This window comes from Copidosoma floridanum, unplaced genomic scaffold, assembly GCF_036245765.1.
Source record: "Copidosoma floridanum isolate Cflo_tuat_1 unplaced genomic scaffold, Cflo_Japanese_pri ptg000001l, whole genome shotgun sequence".
Lineage (NCBI taxonomy): Eukaryota > Metazoa > Arthropoda > Insecta > Hymenoptera > Encyrtidae > Copidosoma > Copidosoma floridanum.
The window spans coordinates 2643195-2658189 of NW_028321878.1; the positions used below are offsets into that span (position 1 = coordinate 2643195).

Below are 14995 nucleotides of genomic sequence, written 5' to 3' on the forward strand. Positions count from 1 at the left end.
GTTTGCGCGCGTAATGCGATGCTCGTTCGCTTTGAGTAACTCATTTCCCGATCGCTAAGAGGCTTTCTTCTCCTCTTGCTTGAAAAATCCCGTCGTAGAGAAAAAGAGACGAACAACGAACAAAGCCCTCCCTCGATGCCTCAATTCGCTCATGACAATTGACCTTTTTGGTATATACAGCCCGGTTCCCTCGAAAAAAAAAAACAAAAAAAAACCCATAGGTCAAAAAGCGACAAATAGAGGTATGAGCAAGGGCGGAGAAAAAGAAAAATCGATACCCACGTATGAAAAGTTGCAGCTCAAAAGAGAAAAACAGACACAGCGAAACGTACAGTGCGCCGCATAGCTCGTAGATTTTCCAAGATTGCAAGAGGCGCAAACAAAAAACAAATCCTCGCGACATTGCGTTCAAATAACACGATACGTAAAAAAGCGCAGGGGGGGGGGGAGGGGGTGCGCGAGAAAATGGAAAACCATGTGTTATTCCGAGAACGCGCGACCGCGGTGCAACATAATACGGCAAAAGCCGACTCCCCTCTCGGGGTGATTGGTTAATGCCAAAGTCCTTTCAATTTTATCGGCCGCTACCGCAGCGCTCATTGTACTGTTGAGGGGCGCACGCGTAAAAATTTACAGGGCTACGTTGTACAAACAACACAAGCCGCAGCGTATAAATCACATATATATATTCATCGCGTCGACATTTCCCGCCATCCGCACCCGAGCCCTCCTCGATGAACGAGCGCTGCTTTTATCCCTTTCGGCGCGATCTCTCGATGATTTTGTCATTGTACTATGCGAAACGCGACGCCGATGCCAAAGTACCTCCTCTGCTAATGTGTTTCACTGATGTTAGCGCAGTTATTTTATTTTATTTTTTCTCTCTCTTTCTTTCATTTATTCTCCGCGTGAGAACTTTTTTTTTTGCAAACGCTATACACGCGAGGGGGTATTAGTAGCATCATCTTTGTTTTCCCTGGCTTTCGTCTAATGGATTCTTTATCCCCGGAAAACGAAAAACAAAGCTGCGGACAAACAAAACACAGGATACGCCCATACTCTTTAAAGTATACACATTTCGTTGTGTACATATACACGTGTGTGTCTGTAGCACCGAATACTGTCCTAAAAACGAAAAAAAAAAAAAACCATTCCCCAAATGACATTGTCGCGTACATCGAAGAAAACAGAAAATCAGATTTCAAGGTTTGGCCAATCCCGTATATATTATACGTGCATTGCACCAACAGGGGTGGGAGGGAATTATGGAGATACCCGGTAAAGAGTGACGGAACAACCGGGAAGAGGAGTAATAACGCTAATGCAATAATTTTCCATACATTTCGAATGAGGCGTTGCAGCGCCGGTGAAAGAGGGGGGAGAGGAAGGTAAACGGGGGTACATGTACATATACATACACAGTTAGGTGCACGAGGTGGGCAGAGGGAGGGAAAAAAAGAGCAGCCGGGAGAGGGAATTTTCCACATCGGGTAAGCGGGACACGTGCCCGACACCTGCACCGGAATTCTGATCAGTTTTTCCTCTGCTGTCCCACACTCTCATTTTCTCTCCTTCCGAGGCGGAAATTCAACTCGGGGACGAGAAGTGCAGGTCGAAAGGAGGAGGGGGTGGGGTGGAAAGAGAAAAGGCTCGGGAAAGCGGTGGCGACCGAAATAAAAGGAAACCAAGTAAGCTCCGGAGAAAGGCGCGTGGCAGCTCGCGCTCGGAGCCGGCTTCGTTTTGTTTGCTTAATTATTTTTCATTTAGCGAGCTGCTTCGAGATGCATTTTCCATTGCTTAGCCCCCCCCCAATACCCCTCCCCTCGACGCTTAATACAAGAGAGGAAATTTTTTTTCCCAGATTTCTCAACAAAGGAAGCTAGTGTATGTATTGTGTGTTGGCTTTTTCATTTTTTCTTCTCGTCTACTCGCCTCGCGAGGAATCGCGTTTGACGGGGATAAAAAATAACGCTTCTCTTTGGCCATTTTCGCTCGAGATCCGCTCCTGATCTGGCCAGCTTTTTTTTCAAGGCACGCAAAGTTGACGCACAAAGAAAAATCATTGAAAACACTCGCGGACACAAGAAATGTATCTCGTCTTTTGCAAAATCTCATTACCCGGGAAACCCTCGCAAGGAGCCATTTAAAGAGTAACTTTCCTCCAAAGACTCGCAAGTACGCGTATACACTTATGCACCGAGTCTCGCAGCGAGACGTCATATTATGACGATACAATGCGGACTGAATCCCCGCGGGGGAGCGCGTACGGCTACAACTGCAGGAAGTTGGGCGCCAGAAATGGGAATTCAAGGAGCCGGTTGAAAATCTTATTCGGCCGCCCGCGAAACCATTCTACCTGCAAACGATCCGTTCTTATCGCCGCACAACTTTGCGTGCCCCCCCCAACCCCTCCCGCGACTTCTTCCACTCTCGTATCTTTCAGAATTTCCGGTCTTCGAGCTGATGAATGCATAATGGACTTCTGCACGAGCAACTTGCACCGGGTACAATAGGAACACGCGGTGTAAAGATGTTTCGCGTCCGATGGAAATGAGAGAGGTTCAATTGAAAGCTACCGAGTAACGAAAAGACAGGGTGGAACAGGCGGGGGATCGCTGCACGATAAAACGAGCTCTTTGTGCGAGTATGAATTCGAAGGGGGAAAGGAAAAATAATTTGAAAAGTCGCTTCAACCGCTGTGCACCGTATGTAGTTATTCGAAGAAGGAAAAAAAATAGTATTTACTCTCAGTCGTGGTTAACGAGCTCATCCGTAAAAGTAAACTCCAATTTCGCGACTCGTTAAAATCGTCTTGGGCGTTCGAGCAGGTGAATGCCAGTGTCGAGAGGAAAGAAGCTAGGGATTTTTTTTTTCTATCCAAAATGGACACGGCCGTCAACTTACGTTTCGTACGGGTATTGTCGAACGGCACAATGCCCGAAAACTCCTTGGGGAATGAAAAAACAGATGGAGGATGGAGGGCCAAAGTACGTACTATGTAAAGGTTTGGTTCTCGCGCGTGTGATTCCGAGTAAAAAATCGCCGACGATACACCTTTCGTGCTCGCAGACTTTTATCCTAGTTTCCTTCCTCCCCCGAGCTATTTTTTCTCTCTGTCGTGTGTAGCCCGTCCACTGTTTGTGATGTATGTGTACATCGCGCCGCACACGACACTGTTTGATCCTATCGGGCAAATTTCCCCCCTCCTTTTTTATTTTTACAAACACTTTGCCGTGCAAAAGCCACGCCAGTGCGATTAACTTGCAAAATTATTAATTTCGTCCACGTTGTGTACGGCCCTTGTTCATCGCGATTGAATAATTTTAACTTGTAATATTTAATCTCGTTGAAATTCAAATGGGTGGAATAATCGATGGAGCGACACACACGAGAGACGCCGATACGCGAGACTGACGCTTGATTAATTTGGACGGACAATTTTACGCCATGGCATGTGTATACATTACGTACATTATAACCGTACGGAGACGGAATTTTGGCGTGAATTGCCGTTATTTGGCTTCACATGAGGGCCAATGTAGATTTAATACCAGTTTCAAACTACACCGAATGTTAATTCGATACTCCCGAAATGAAGAATCGATACGTCAAATTGATCTGGCTTCCACAGGCGAATAGGTCCCTTTTAGTATGGTATGAAAAAGAGGTAAAACCCGCAACATCGACGCTTTTAGCTAAAAACTTGGGTGAGAGAGAGAGAGAGCAAACAAAAAAAAAAAAAAAAAAAAAAAAGGGAAAAAGCTTCTCACGTTTCTGCTCTACCTTACGTCGACGAAGATTCGTAACGAAGTATTCTCCCCCGCGGCTTTCACCCGATGTTACAAAGAACAGACCACTGCGCTCGGTCGGAACACGTTTCGCTCGCCAGTCGGTTCACGCGTGCACTCGCGTGTCCGTGAAAGGGGAGGAAAAAATTACGCGACCGAAAGTACGGCGTTCCTGCTGACTGGACCGCGCACGTATATACTCGGTGTCGGGACACGTGAAAGGGCATTTCGAGAATTCCAAGTCTTGGCTCCTTTTTTTTTTCTCTTCTTTTTTTCCATCGAAAGAAAAGCGAAACGTGAAAGGCCGGTTTCCCGACCTCGTGGTTTCCGCCCTCGTACAGCTTGATTCGGCACTTTGGAAAGATCTCAACCCCCAAAAACTCGGCTTTCAGATGTGACCGCGGCCACGGAGAATGTAACAACGACAGCAGCGGCCAGGGTGGAAACGATAGTGGTGACCAAAGGGCCGAGTACGACGGCAGGAGGAGGGAGGACGCAACGGGTGGGCTTGACCGTGGCGCCGATGCTGAACTACATATTCGACGCGCACAACAGCCACAACAAGCACCAGCATTATCACGACCATCGCTGGGGGCCGCACTTTGAGGGCAAGAGCACCAATATCACGGCTCAAGCTGGCGCCAACGTCATGCTCGACTGCCGGATATCCCTTTTGCAGGACAAAACTGTGAGTAACCCTCTTTTTTTTTTTTTTTTTTTTTTTTTTTCATTCATTGAGATACGATACCGAGACAAGTTTTCGCATCTCGGCTCGGTGCTTCAAACTAATTATCGACTTTGCAAGTGAAATAAACCGTTAAAATCGACAGAGGAATCGCGAGTCTCTATAACAAGTTTATTTTTCGCCCCCTTCTTTTTTTTCATTCCAAGTTTCTTTATTAAATGACTGAAACGTCAAAAGTTTCCTCGGTATATTTTTGTTATCTCTTTTCACTCGAGTTTCAGGGAATATTAAAATACATGCCTCGACACGTTTCGCCATACCTCCCTTTGTAAGTTTCGTCCAATCAGGCCTACCGATTATTACAGGCACAAAGTTCAAAGTGAAAGCGGAAAAAAAAAATCACTATTGTCGTATCATTTGATGCACGTGCGGGGGGACATATATATCGACGCATTGTGTCGCGTGGCAATGACGAGCGCGCGGGGGTCGTTCTTTTGTCCTCGTTTCAAAATTCGCGTATTTATGAAATTTCGTTATCTCTTCGTTCCGCGATTCTGCCCAAAATAAATACACGCAGCGTCAAGTGACGCATCGAGGTGTGCACATATCTTTTCGGGGGGTGTGACGGCAGCCTCCCCCCGATCAATCCCTACCGCGGAAATGATAGGGTGTATTTGTACTGGCTCGTCGTATTTGTTTCGGCAAAAGAGAAAAAATAAACAGCCCCGTGCAAGCGCTTCTAATTGAAAATACGAGTTGGATTATTTGCTCGAAAGTAAAAAGAACCGCCTCTCTCGTAACGAAGTCGGCATTTTCAGTAATGACGGACGGAAAAGGGTTGAAATTAGCGCTCATCGATTTCCGACCAACGATAAAATAGTTTGGCATCGCCGTATTTGTAATTGTGAAATCGTACGATTAAAGTGTTTGATAAAACCACGAAAATTTCGGAAAAAAAAAAAAAGCCAAGCACTGCCGCGTCTGCGGTGATACACCGGGCGCAAACTTTCCCTCGCGGTACACAAAGCACCCGCTTAAATAAATAACGGGAAGCCCGCGGGGCTCGAAATTCCATTTGCTTCGAGAAACAGCAAAACAGAGGAGCAAGCTAATTCCCAATTCCACTGGTTACAGCAGCAAAGCCCCTCGCGACAAATTGCCAACTCTCATTAGGAGAATTCTCTCTCTCTCTCTCGAGTCCTCGCGAGAAAACTTGTTCACCCCCCCCGGACAATAAAAAAAGCCGACGCGTCGGTGTTGTTCGCAGGTGTCGTGGGTGCGTCGGCAGGACAACGGCGAGAAGATGAACCTACTGACGGTCGGGCAGCAAACGTACACCGGCGACTCGCGGTACACCGTGGAATTTCAGTACCCGGACAATTGGCGGCTGCGGATAAAGAGCGCCAACAGCAGCGACGAGGGCCAGTACGAGTGCCAGATCAGCACCCACCCGCCAAAGTTCATCCACGTGAATCTGCACATCAACGGTAGTATATATATATAGTATTACGCTCTTTTCCCTTGATTTTCCAAACTGCATCCGTATACCCGTTCAAATGTATATATACACCTGTTGACGACACAGTGGGCTCATTTGAGCCAAATTGATGGGGAAACGAGGGCAAAAGAGAGACAGCCCAAGCGAATTCCGGTGGATGGCGGACGGTAAATTGCCCACGTCTTATTAACGTCAAAGTATAGGGAGGGAAATTTCCTCGGCGCTGGGTCATTAAAAGAGGCAAAAGCGCCGAGGAGAACGGAATAACAACACCGCCACAGGGGAGCGGGTAAAAGCGCTTCATTCGGCTGATGGTGTATGAGCGCGTGCTGTGGCTGGATGCGCTGGGGGGAAAGATGCTCTCGCGGGGACCGTAATGTCCGGGAAAAAGCACTCGGTCCGATCGATGTCGCGCGGCCCTGGTCGTCGATTACGGGGCTGCTGATTTTGCTCTCGCGATGGGATGGATCGCGGGGGAAAAAAGGGGCGAGAGACATCTTCGGAGAACAGCGGGAGCTTTTGTACACTGTCCGCGTTGTCGTTGCAAAGAGGTACAATATACATACATACCTACGCGTAAGTGATTGTACGAGGTTGTAAGGATTGTAAGTGTGTCCAAAGCAGCGATTGATGACGGGGTTTTTTTTCACCCGTGAGCCGAGAGAAGCGTCAAATTACCGCGGAGGAGATTGGTGCGACGATTTTAAAAAGGCATTTTCATCGGGGTAAAAGCTATTGGAGTATCGGTGGAAATTGTGCATCGCACGCGTCAGTGGAGCGACCCATTGCCTTTTTTGGCGTGTGACGTTTTACTCGCGCTCCCTGGCTCGAAGTCGCACGGCCGGTGTTAACAAGGGTGCCTTTGGAATCACACGCGGTTCGAGCGAGTGGTTGACATCGCTGCAGGGTGGACAATACGTTTGTGCAAAAATAATCGAATCCATACGGTTCATTCATCAGTTAACCGGGTGCATCGAGTCGAGCAATTTTTTTTTCCTTCAAAAATCAATGAACGGGTCCTGTCCACGGATTAATAACGTTTGCACGATGACGATGATTGGCAGGATGACGTTCCGCCTTCTCACGTCAATAATTACCGCACGGAACGATACAGGATTCGAAAGAGCTGGTGGATCGATTGCATAATTTTTTCGAGATGCGCTGCTGCAACTCTGCTACTGTATCAACGAATATTTTCAAATTGTCATTGTTATTGTAATACCTTATGTCTAATCTAATCTACCTACACGCCACTGTATTGCATTTTACATGGCAGGGGGTAAAAGCGCCGGTACGTTGTACGCGTATACACACACGTGCAGGGCAGTGAATGTAATATGCTCGCGAGGGCGACATTAGCATGGACACAAGCAGAGGCAGCAGTGACACGTGTATCACATCGTGTTTACCAATATCGAAGGGGATATGAAAAATGCTCGTTCTTTTCAAAGTACAGTTTTCGGGACGTTTGTGAAGCGCGTTACGGCATTTGAGAAGTAACGAAGTCATACTTTTACTGTGTTTAACCAGCTCCGTCGAGTCTTACGACCGCGAATGGTAAGAACTAGTGCGCGAAAGTTAGTGTCATGTAGTTGAATGAATTAACGATTCGACTTCTTTCTGAAACATTTCGTTGAAATCATTGTTTTGGGCTTTACTGCAGTACATTGTTCCGATGAGGAGACACGAGATCGGCATTCGCGAGCTTGAAAGTAGAGGCGCTGGAGCGCGTTTATTGTAGCCGTTGCGCCCTGTACGTGCGGAAAAGAAAACATTAGTTGCAGTATAACCGAAGAAGAGAGCGCGCCTCGTAACAATATAGAAGAGAAAAAAAAAGAAATCGGGCCAGTTAACCCGACTCGAAGAGGGGAGGAGTGTGCATTTTAATAAACGTGCCACACATGTAATTATAATAGTCGTACGTGCAATGTAATCAGCGTTACGGCCACCGTTACCGCGTGTAGCAAAGTATTATCATTCGGTTTGGCGACAAAGGGAAGTAGGGACGCACAAGCGCATAACGAATCAGGTAAATAATCGAGTGGCCCTCACTAACGAACGTAAATTCCGCACTCGCTCGCGATCGAAATAAAATTTGGCGAACGTATAACGACGCAACAACAACAACAACCCGCGCTCTTTCCTCCTTTGGTTGTTTCGTACACGTTACGGGGTCGATACAAAGAACGAAACTCGCGAAATTTATACTTCACCAACGGGCGCGAGCAAGAGTTGAATTTATGCAGCGCCACGCACGCGACGATTTTAAATTAACCCCTAAATATTTTACTCATCCCCACTGCTGCCTCGCGCGCATTTGCAAACGAATGCGTGCAACGCCGTATCAATTAAGTTAATGCGCTTTTCCTGTCTACTCCCCTCCGTACCCGTCCAAAGGCTCTTTATCTGTTTTTTCGCTTGATTTGATTAAGCTGTGCCCGTTTGGTCGTACTGTTCATAACTTTTGCTGGAATACCGATCGGTTACACTACTCGGTTGCTAATGCTATAGAAAAAAAAAAAAAAAAAAATCGCTTATTTACGCGTGATCTTGTGCACATGTGAAAAATCCGACCCGCGGGTATGCGCTTCTTCGAATAGTCGGTCCATCGGGAAAGCTATACACGAGCGACGGAAACTCTCGCAAACATGCGCGAACCGATTTGCCAAAGTTTTCCAGCGCCGAAGGATTTCGAAACCCCATCCCCTTGCCGAGGGAACTTTTTGGCCACTGGGTTAGCGTATCCGTTGCGATCGACGGACGGACCGAACACTACCTCTCGAAAATCGGTACCATATCTTAGTAAGGAGTGAATCGAACCAACATCACGATTTACCTGCAAGCAGGACAAAGCCGGCCAACGTTTCCTTCATTTAGAGCCCGAGATGTGGCGTTTTTTTTTTTTTTCCTTCTAAATTTCTCCGTATACGCACGATAAGAGTAAAAAAGCAACGTGGTCCCGTATCATGTTTGCAGCTCCCTCGGTGAGGGTGATAGACGGTATGGGCGAGCCACTGAGGGACAAGTACTACGAGGCCGACAGCACCATAGAGCTGCTGTGCGTCGTGCGGCACATGGCCATGCAAATGCAGTACAGCGTCGTCCAGTGGCTCCACGGCAACCGGACCTTGAATTACGACACGACCAGGGGTGGAATCAGGTAAGCCATCTCAATACACGTATGTACGCACGGAGGACGAGTATTGCAAAATTCAGCCTCTCTCTCTCTCTGCAGGCTGCTTGTGATGGGGAGCGTGCCTTTGATCGCGACACGCGAGAGCCTTGGCGCTTGAAAATGTATATATATACATCTGCTACGCTAGTTTGAAACACGCACGCACCCACACATGCTCGGGTGGGGGGAGAAGCTTGCGCTCCGTGGGGAAATAGAGGGCGAGCGAGCCGAGGTGAATTACTTCTCTTGATCGAAGCGCCTCGGCGCTCCCAACTTTTGAGTACGGCTTCAGTGGGGGGAACGTGGGTATATTTACACTCGTTTTTACTCGATTAGCGATTCGTTAAAATACTCGGCTGGATCTACCAAAGTTATAATCCAGTGTCAACGGCTCTCGCGCCCCGAGTTTGGTCGTAAACGCCCGAGGAGGGATGGAAGGGATGGAAGGAAAATAGAGGGCGTTTGTACAAGATGAAAGTGCGATGGAAAAAGGGACAAGACGGAATTGGCCGTGGGAGTCGGATAAGTGCGGTTGGGAGTAAAGTTAGCAGCTAAGGAGCCGACGATGGTGCTAAGTAGGATTAGTGCTCCATCTCCTCCCTACCCTTCCCCGGCTGATGTTACTTCCCTCTTCTTCTTCTTCGTTGTCTTACATCTTTTTCGAAAATTCGTTATCGCTCGCTCTATCGAACGAGACAGTTTTCTTCAGCTTTTTTCTTTTTCTCTAAGCACTTCGGGAGACGAGGAGGCACTAATTTATCCTCGCTCGCCAATTTCCCCAATGTTGTCAGCAACAACAACAAATCCGCCATGCACGTTCCACAGGATGAAAAAAAGGACTTGACTACAAAAATTCTTTAGACAACTTCTCAGAAAACTTTCCAACACCTTGAAAAGTGAAGCTTCAATCACGCGTCCCTCCGAAGTAATATTCAATTTACATTTTTAACGAGGAGCAGATTAAGTAGGTACTCTATACGTGCTTCCTCCTCTTTCAACGTCAACGTATACAACAACAAGTGTATGCAACAAGGAAACAGGATATACGAACCTCTCCGATACACGCGCTCGTATACAAACCCGTGAGCTAAGCCCTGCAAGGACTCGCCAAGACGTTTACGCAGCGGTAATGGAAGGAAAATTCATTGGGCCTCTCTTTAAAGGTATATCGAGTTTCCTTGCAACTCAGGGAAATTATAAAAATCTTTTTCCATGGAAAAAAAAAGTAAAGTGTCGCGAAACAATCCTCCATTTGCTCTGGACAAAGTTTAGCTTTTGGCTCGTTAATTCACATAGGTAGCAGTGAAAGTCGCAGCCCCCTCCGGTACACAGCTCGAGCAGTGTATCATCCGCGCGGTCCCTTTTTTCCGGCAAAGTTTTCCAAAGGCTGCTGCCGGAACGATCTCCAAACTTTCCCGCTAATCCCGCCACTTGAGACAAACTCTCGCGCAAAACAAGATCCCCGCGTCGTTTCCGGCCCCGGAGATCTTCCGAGTGATACACTACCCGAGGCACACTCCATCAGTCTCCCCCTCGCTGATGTCTATCTCCCCGAGCGAGTGCACTCGCAACAGGACCGCCCCGCCTCGTTTCCTCCAAGGACCCTACGTCGCAAAGTCGTGGACGAAATGGGAAGACGTGTGTGTGTGTGTGTGCGTGCATGCATAATTAAAAACCGTAAATAAAGCCCCTCGGCGGGCCACACTCGACAATTTCCATACATAAAAGTGTAATTGCGGCCCACTTCGTATGGGCTATCGCCGTTAAATTATTTCAATGGCCCGGCCAACGGGGACGACGACGGACCGCCCTCACGCGCGTACATGTATATATACAGCCGCCTGCCTTCGGTGCACTATTACGACCCAGGACGCTCGGGGCCATTTGTGGGCTTTACTGTGTACGTAGGTACATATATATATATATATATACTTCGCAACGTTTATCGCGACGCGGGCATCTCAACTTAATTAGCTGGCACTCGAGTCAAGTGGATAAACAAGTCTCGCCGCTCGCGTCCAAGTAGGGGAGGCACAGAGGTATATACTTCCTCCCTTGGCGTATCCGTGTAGCCGGTGAAGTTGAAAAAAACAGCCGGCTGCTTCGATATGTAACACCTTGGCCGAGCTCTTGGTTGTAGCTGTGTCCTCGAGCCGGCGCCTTGCGGCCGAGATAATGAACGAACACAAATTGCTCGGCGAACTTTTTCAATTAAAGTTCTTTTGAGTGTACGGCAAGCAAAGGCCTCCCAGCTGGCCCAATAACGTTGTAGCTGTCGGGGTGAGAAAAAAGAAAAGAAAAGAATAAAAAAAGGCTCATCCCCGTTCTTTTTGACAACTTCTCGCTTGGCGCGCTCGGACAAAAAGTCTTATTATCCCCCCTCCTTGTAAGATCATTACGAATCTTCTGTGGTTCATCAGCGCGTCCGAGATGGTGCGCCCCTCCAAAACTGTCGAGTCCGAAACTTTTCATCGCAGTTGTACCTGAAAGTGGTTTCATCGAGTCTCAGTGTGCCAATCAGCGGGAAATGAATGTCTCCCTTGATTCGCGTGGACCCCTGCAGGGACGCTCCCGAATTGGTAATTCCTTTGCCCCCCCACCTGGTCTGTAAAGTATTTACGGTCTCTTTGGAGTCAGCGGAAACCAGAAACTTTTTCTCCACGACCGCGTCGGTGGGCAGAGGGGATTCCTCGTAAAGTTCGAAAAGAGCTGATTCCCGACCTCTTTCTTTTTCGGCCTGTAAAAATAGTTGGCGATAAAAGTGCCCTGCATTATTTCATCGGCTCGCGGAAGAACTCGGCGAACCGGAAAAAAAAAAGAGCTCACCAAAAATACCCACCGCCACTTGTTGCTCCGGACTACACGCGCTTCTCGCGTCGAGTTTTCAAACATCATTACGCACGGTGGGAGGCTTGAAAAGACCAAAAAAAAAAGTAAATATTACTACACGCGTGGGGTAGTAAAAATAACGCTCCAAAACAATGGCCCTTGAACTCTAGTGTAACGATAGAGTCGCGTGTTCACGCAATTCCACGCTTTTTATTTCACGCGATGGAGAGCTATATATACATATAAATGTAAACGTTTCGTGGGTCTGGTGTGTTCACAGCGTCAAAACGAACCTAATGGAGGAGGGAGCCAACTCGACCCTGAGCATCGCGAGGGTCAGCCCGTCCGACAGCGGCAACTACACGTGCGTCCTGACGACCATGCCCGAGCAGCCGGCCACCGTGCACGTCCACGTCCTGAATGGTGAGTGATCATTTATCGACCCGAGTATTTTTAAAATTCCATGATCGTTTGAAAAATTTGACACACGCAACCTTTCGGTAACTCCAATGTACAAGCTAATACTAATAAACTTTCTCGGGCTTATTTTTGCACCTATAATACGTATCACCTGTGCTTCAACGTAAGGGATTTATATAATAAAAATAAGACATCTTCAATCACACAAGTCAATTACAGTCAATGTCGAGGAAATAGTGTCCCTTCCTACTTCCTATTGGGTTCCGAGCTAAGCTCGCGTCCGTCCCAAACTCGAGCGTAAAAATACACCGCGTTTGATTGAAGCAACGGTGCAAACACACAGGGACGAAAAGGGCGGAAAAACAAATGAGAGGATAAATCAAGCGCTTTGGTACGTATCCTCGATTAATTCCTTGGGATCCTTCGATTCGAGGCTGGAAATCAAATCAAAGCTTGGCTTGGTTCGGTCCCCCCCATCACTTGCTCGATCGAGTTACACGTTGGGTGACTTAATCCTGATAAATTTGCTCCCTTCACTCGCAACGACAATTGATTAATAATTAATCCCTGCATGTACGAGGCGGGACAAAAAAAAATTAATTGTTTAATTACACTGGTAAAACGAACCAACAAAGAGCAAGGAGCTACGAAGTAATTTCAGCTGCAAAGAGAAAAAGCTTTTCTTCCGAAAAGAGCGCAACTACTCGTTGCCCCCCCTCCCCCTTTTTGTTCCTCCTCCTCTTGGCCAACGAACTTACATGGGTGTACGTGTACGAAAACCGATACATGTACGAGAGTGCAAAGAGCAAACAGATAAAAGCGGTACATCACGCAAAAGTGGCGCCGAGGAGAGGGAAACAAAAGCACCCAACTTTGGTAAAAGCTCGGGCTTGAAAATTCCTTTCGAAAAACCAAATCGTTCCCTCCCCCCCTCCCGTTGTCTGCCAACGGTGTGACTATAACGTCGTTGGTCCAGACGTTCGGTGTCCGTTTCAGTGGGGCTCTATGTTCCAGGAGAAAGCCTAGCGGAGCTGCACCACGGCAGGGCGAGTAGCCAGAACCACCCGCGACTTGGCCTGGGTCCGAGCAGTCCGGCCCTCCTGCCGCTCCTCGGCTTCGTCCTCGGCTGGCTCGTGAGGAGGTGAAGAACCGCCCACGGACGACGACCAGCTCAACCCAACTACTACTGGTGCCGCTGCTACCGAGGAGTCGTGTCGAGCCGAGGTGGTGCAGGCTCTCCCGTAAACACGCCGACAAAAGGAGGTTTTCGAGGGAGACAGCGCGGGGAGTGTCAAAGGCGAGGAAGGAGCCTCCACTGTCTCTTGTGGCACACGTGCGCGCGAGTACTCGTGTGAGGGACGGCATCAAAGAGGCCGAGTGGTGCGGGCGAGTGCTTAGGTGTGCATGTGTGTGTGTGTGTCCGCATCGTCGTCGCCGTCGTAAAAAGGATTTGGAGATAATGAGTTCGGGTGCTGTGTGCGCGCGAGCGAGAGAGACTGTGTTTGGCCGTTTCTTTCTTTCTCGAGGGGGTGCGAGCAACCGCGTAATTCCGTTCCCGGGGAGCGAGCCTGTTATTGGATTCTTTTGTCGTGCTTTTTTTCCCCCATTCTTCCCCAACGCTGGATGAAACCACGTCTAATTTAAAATTATTTCGCAAAACCTTGAGCGGTGGATGAAAAGAAAAAAAAAAAGTGTTGACAAGTCGAACGAGCGACCGAGAATGACGGCACTGTTTAGCCGCGTTGTCTGATTTTTTACTCTTCTCCGCGCTGAAATATCGCGCAAAGACTTTTGGGACGCAGTTTTAATTACACGCGGGCCTTTTTCCTTTGAATTAAATCCCTCCCGCGAAATTAAACGGTACCGTTTCAATGAGCTCGGATTAATCTCTATTATTTATCGACGTGGTCTCCCCCTCTGTCGAACAAACGCACGAGCACGCAATCAGAGGTGGGGCCGAGATACGAGGGGGGGGGAGTCGTATAATTCATTGTCAAGCTCATTGTAAATAAATCTGGGGCTCGAGTCTCGATAATATTGACGGAGGCCCTGCTTCGCTCCCGAAGGAGGGGAGAAGGAAGAAATATATGGGTGGTCGAGGAGGGGCGCGCGAGGGGTCCCGTGACAAGGAAACCAATTTGTCTCCTCCGCCATCGAATGGGAATACATGGGGAGCTCACGTGTTCGCTGCATCTCGTACACACTTGGTCGCGGTCACGGAGCTGTGGAGGATGTGCGCCGAGCAAAGACACGAGAAAAGCTTTTGATTCCTTGGAGCTCAATGTCGAACAATGACTCGGATACCTCAATCTGATCATTTCGTTTTTTTTTCTTTTTTTTTTTTTTTCTTTTTTTTTTTTTTGTTAGCGTCTGAGACTAGATTTTATTGATTTGTATTTCCCTCGTTTGATTGGTGAAACGATAATCGGAGAAGGAACGCACACACAGGGGCAGAATAAACGGCGATTGTTCGTACTTCTCTTAGCCAGCCAATAAAGTCTCTATACTTGTACCATTGGCTTATGAGCTCTGGGTCGCGAGATTACGGTATTTGAAGGTTTAATTTTTTTTCCTGTAAATTGTCTTTGCGAACTTGGTTG

At 47.9% G+C, this 14995-nt stretch overlaps 1 protein-coding gene across 3 annotated transcripts in view; it reads left to right on the plus strand.

Moving 5' to 3' along the window:
* Nucleotides 1-13582, plus strand: part of LOC106640398 (zwei Ig domain protein zig-8) — a 73464-nt gene extending 59882 nt beyond the window's left edge. For 2 of the 3 annotated variants that reach the window (XM_014354425.2, XM_014354426.2), the window contains exons 3-7: nt 4181-4476; nt 5741-5960; nt 8948-9131; nt 12256-12398; nt 13410-13582. In XM_014354425.2, coding sequence (XP_014209911.2) covers nt 4181-4476; nt 5741-5960; nt 8948-9131; nt 12256-12398; nt 13410-13540 — 974 coding nt within the window. In that variant the 3' untranslated portion in view covers nt 13541-13582. The remainder of the gene's footprint in view (nt 1-4180; nt 4477-5740; nt 5961-8947; nt 9132-12255; nt 12399-13409) is intronic. The other variant, XM_014354427.2, reaches the window with a different exon arrangement.
* Nucleotides 13583-14995: the final 1413 nt, after the last annotated feature.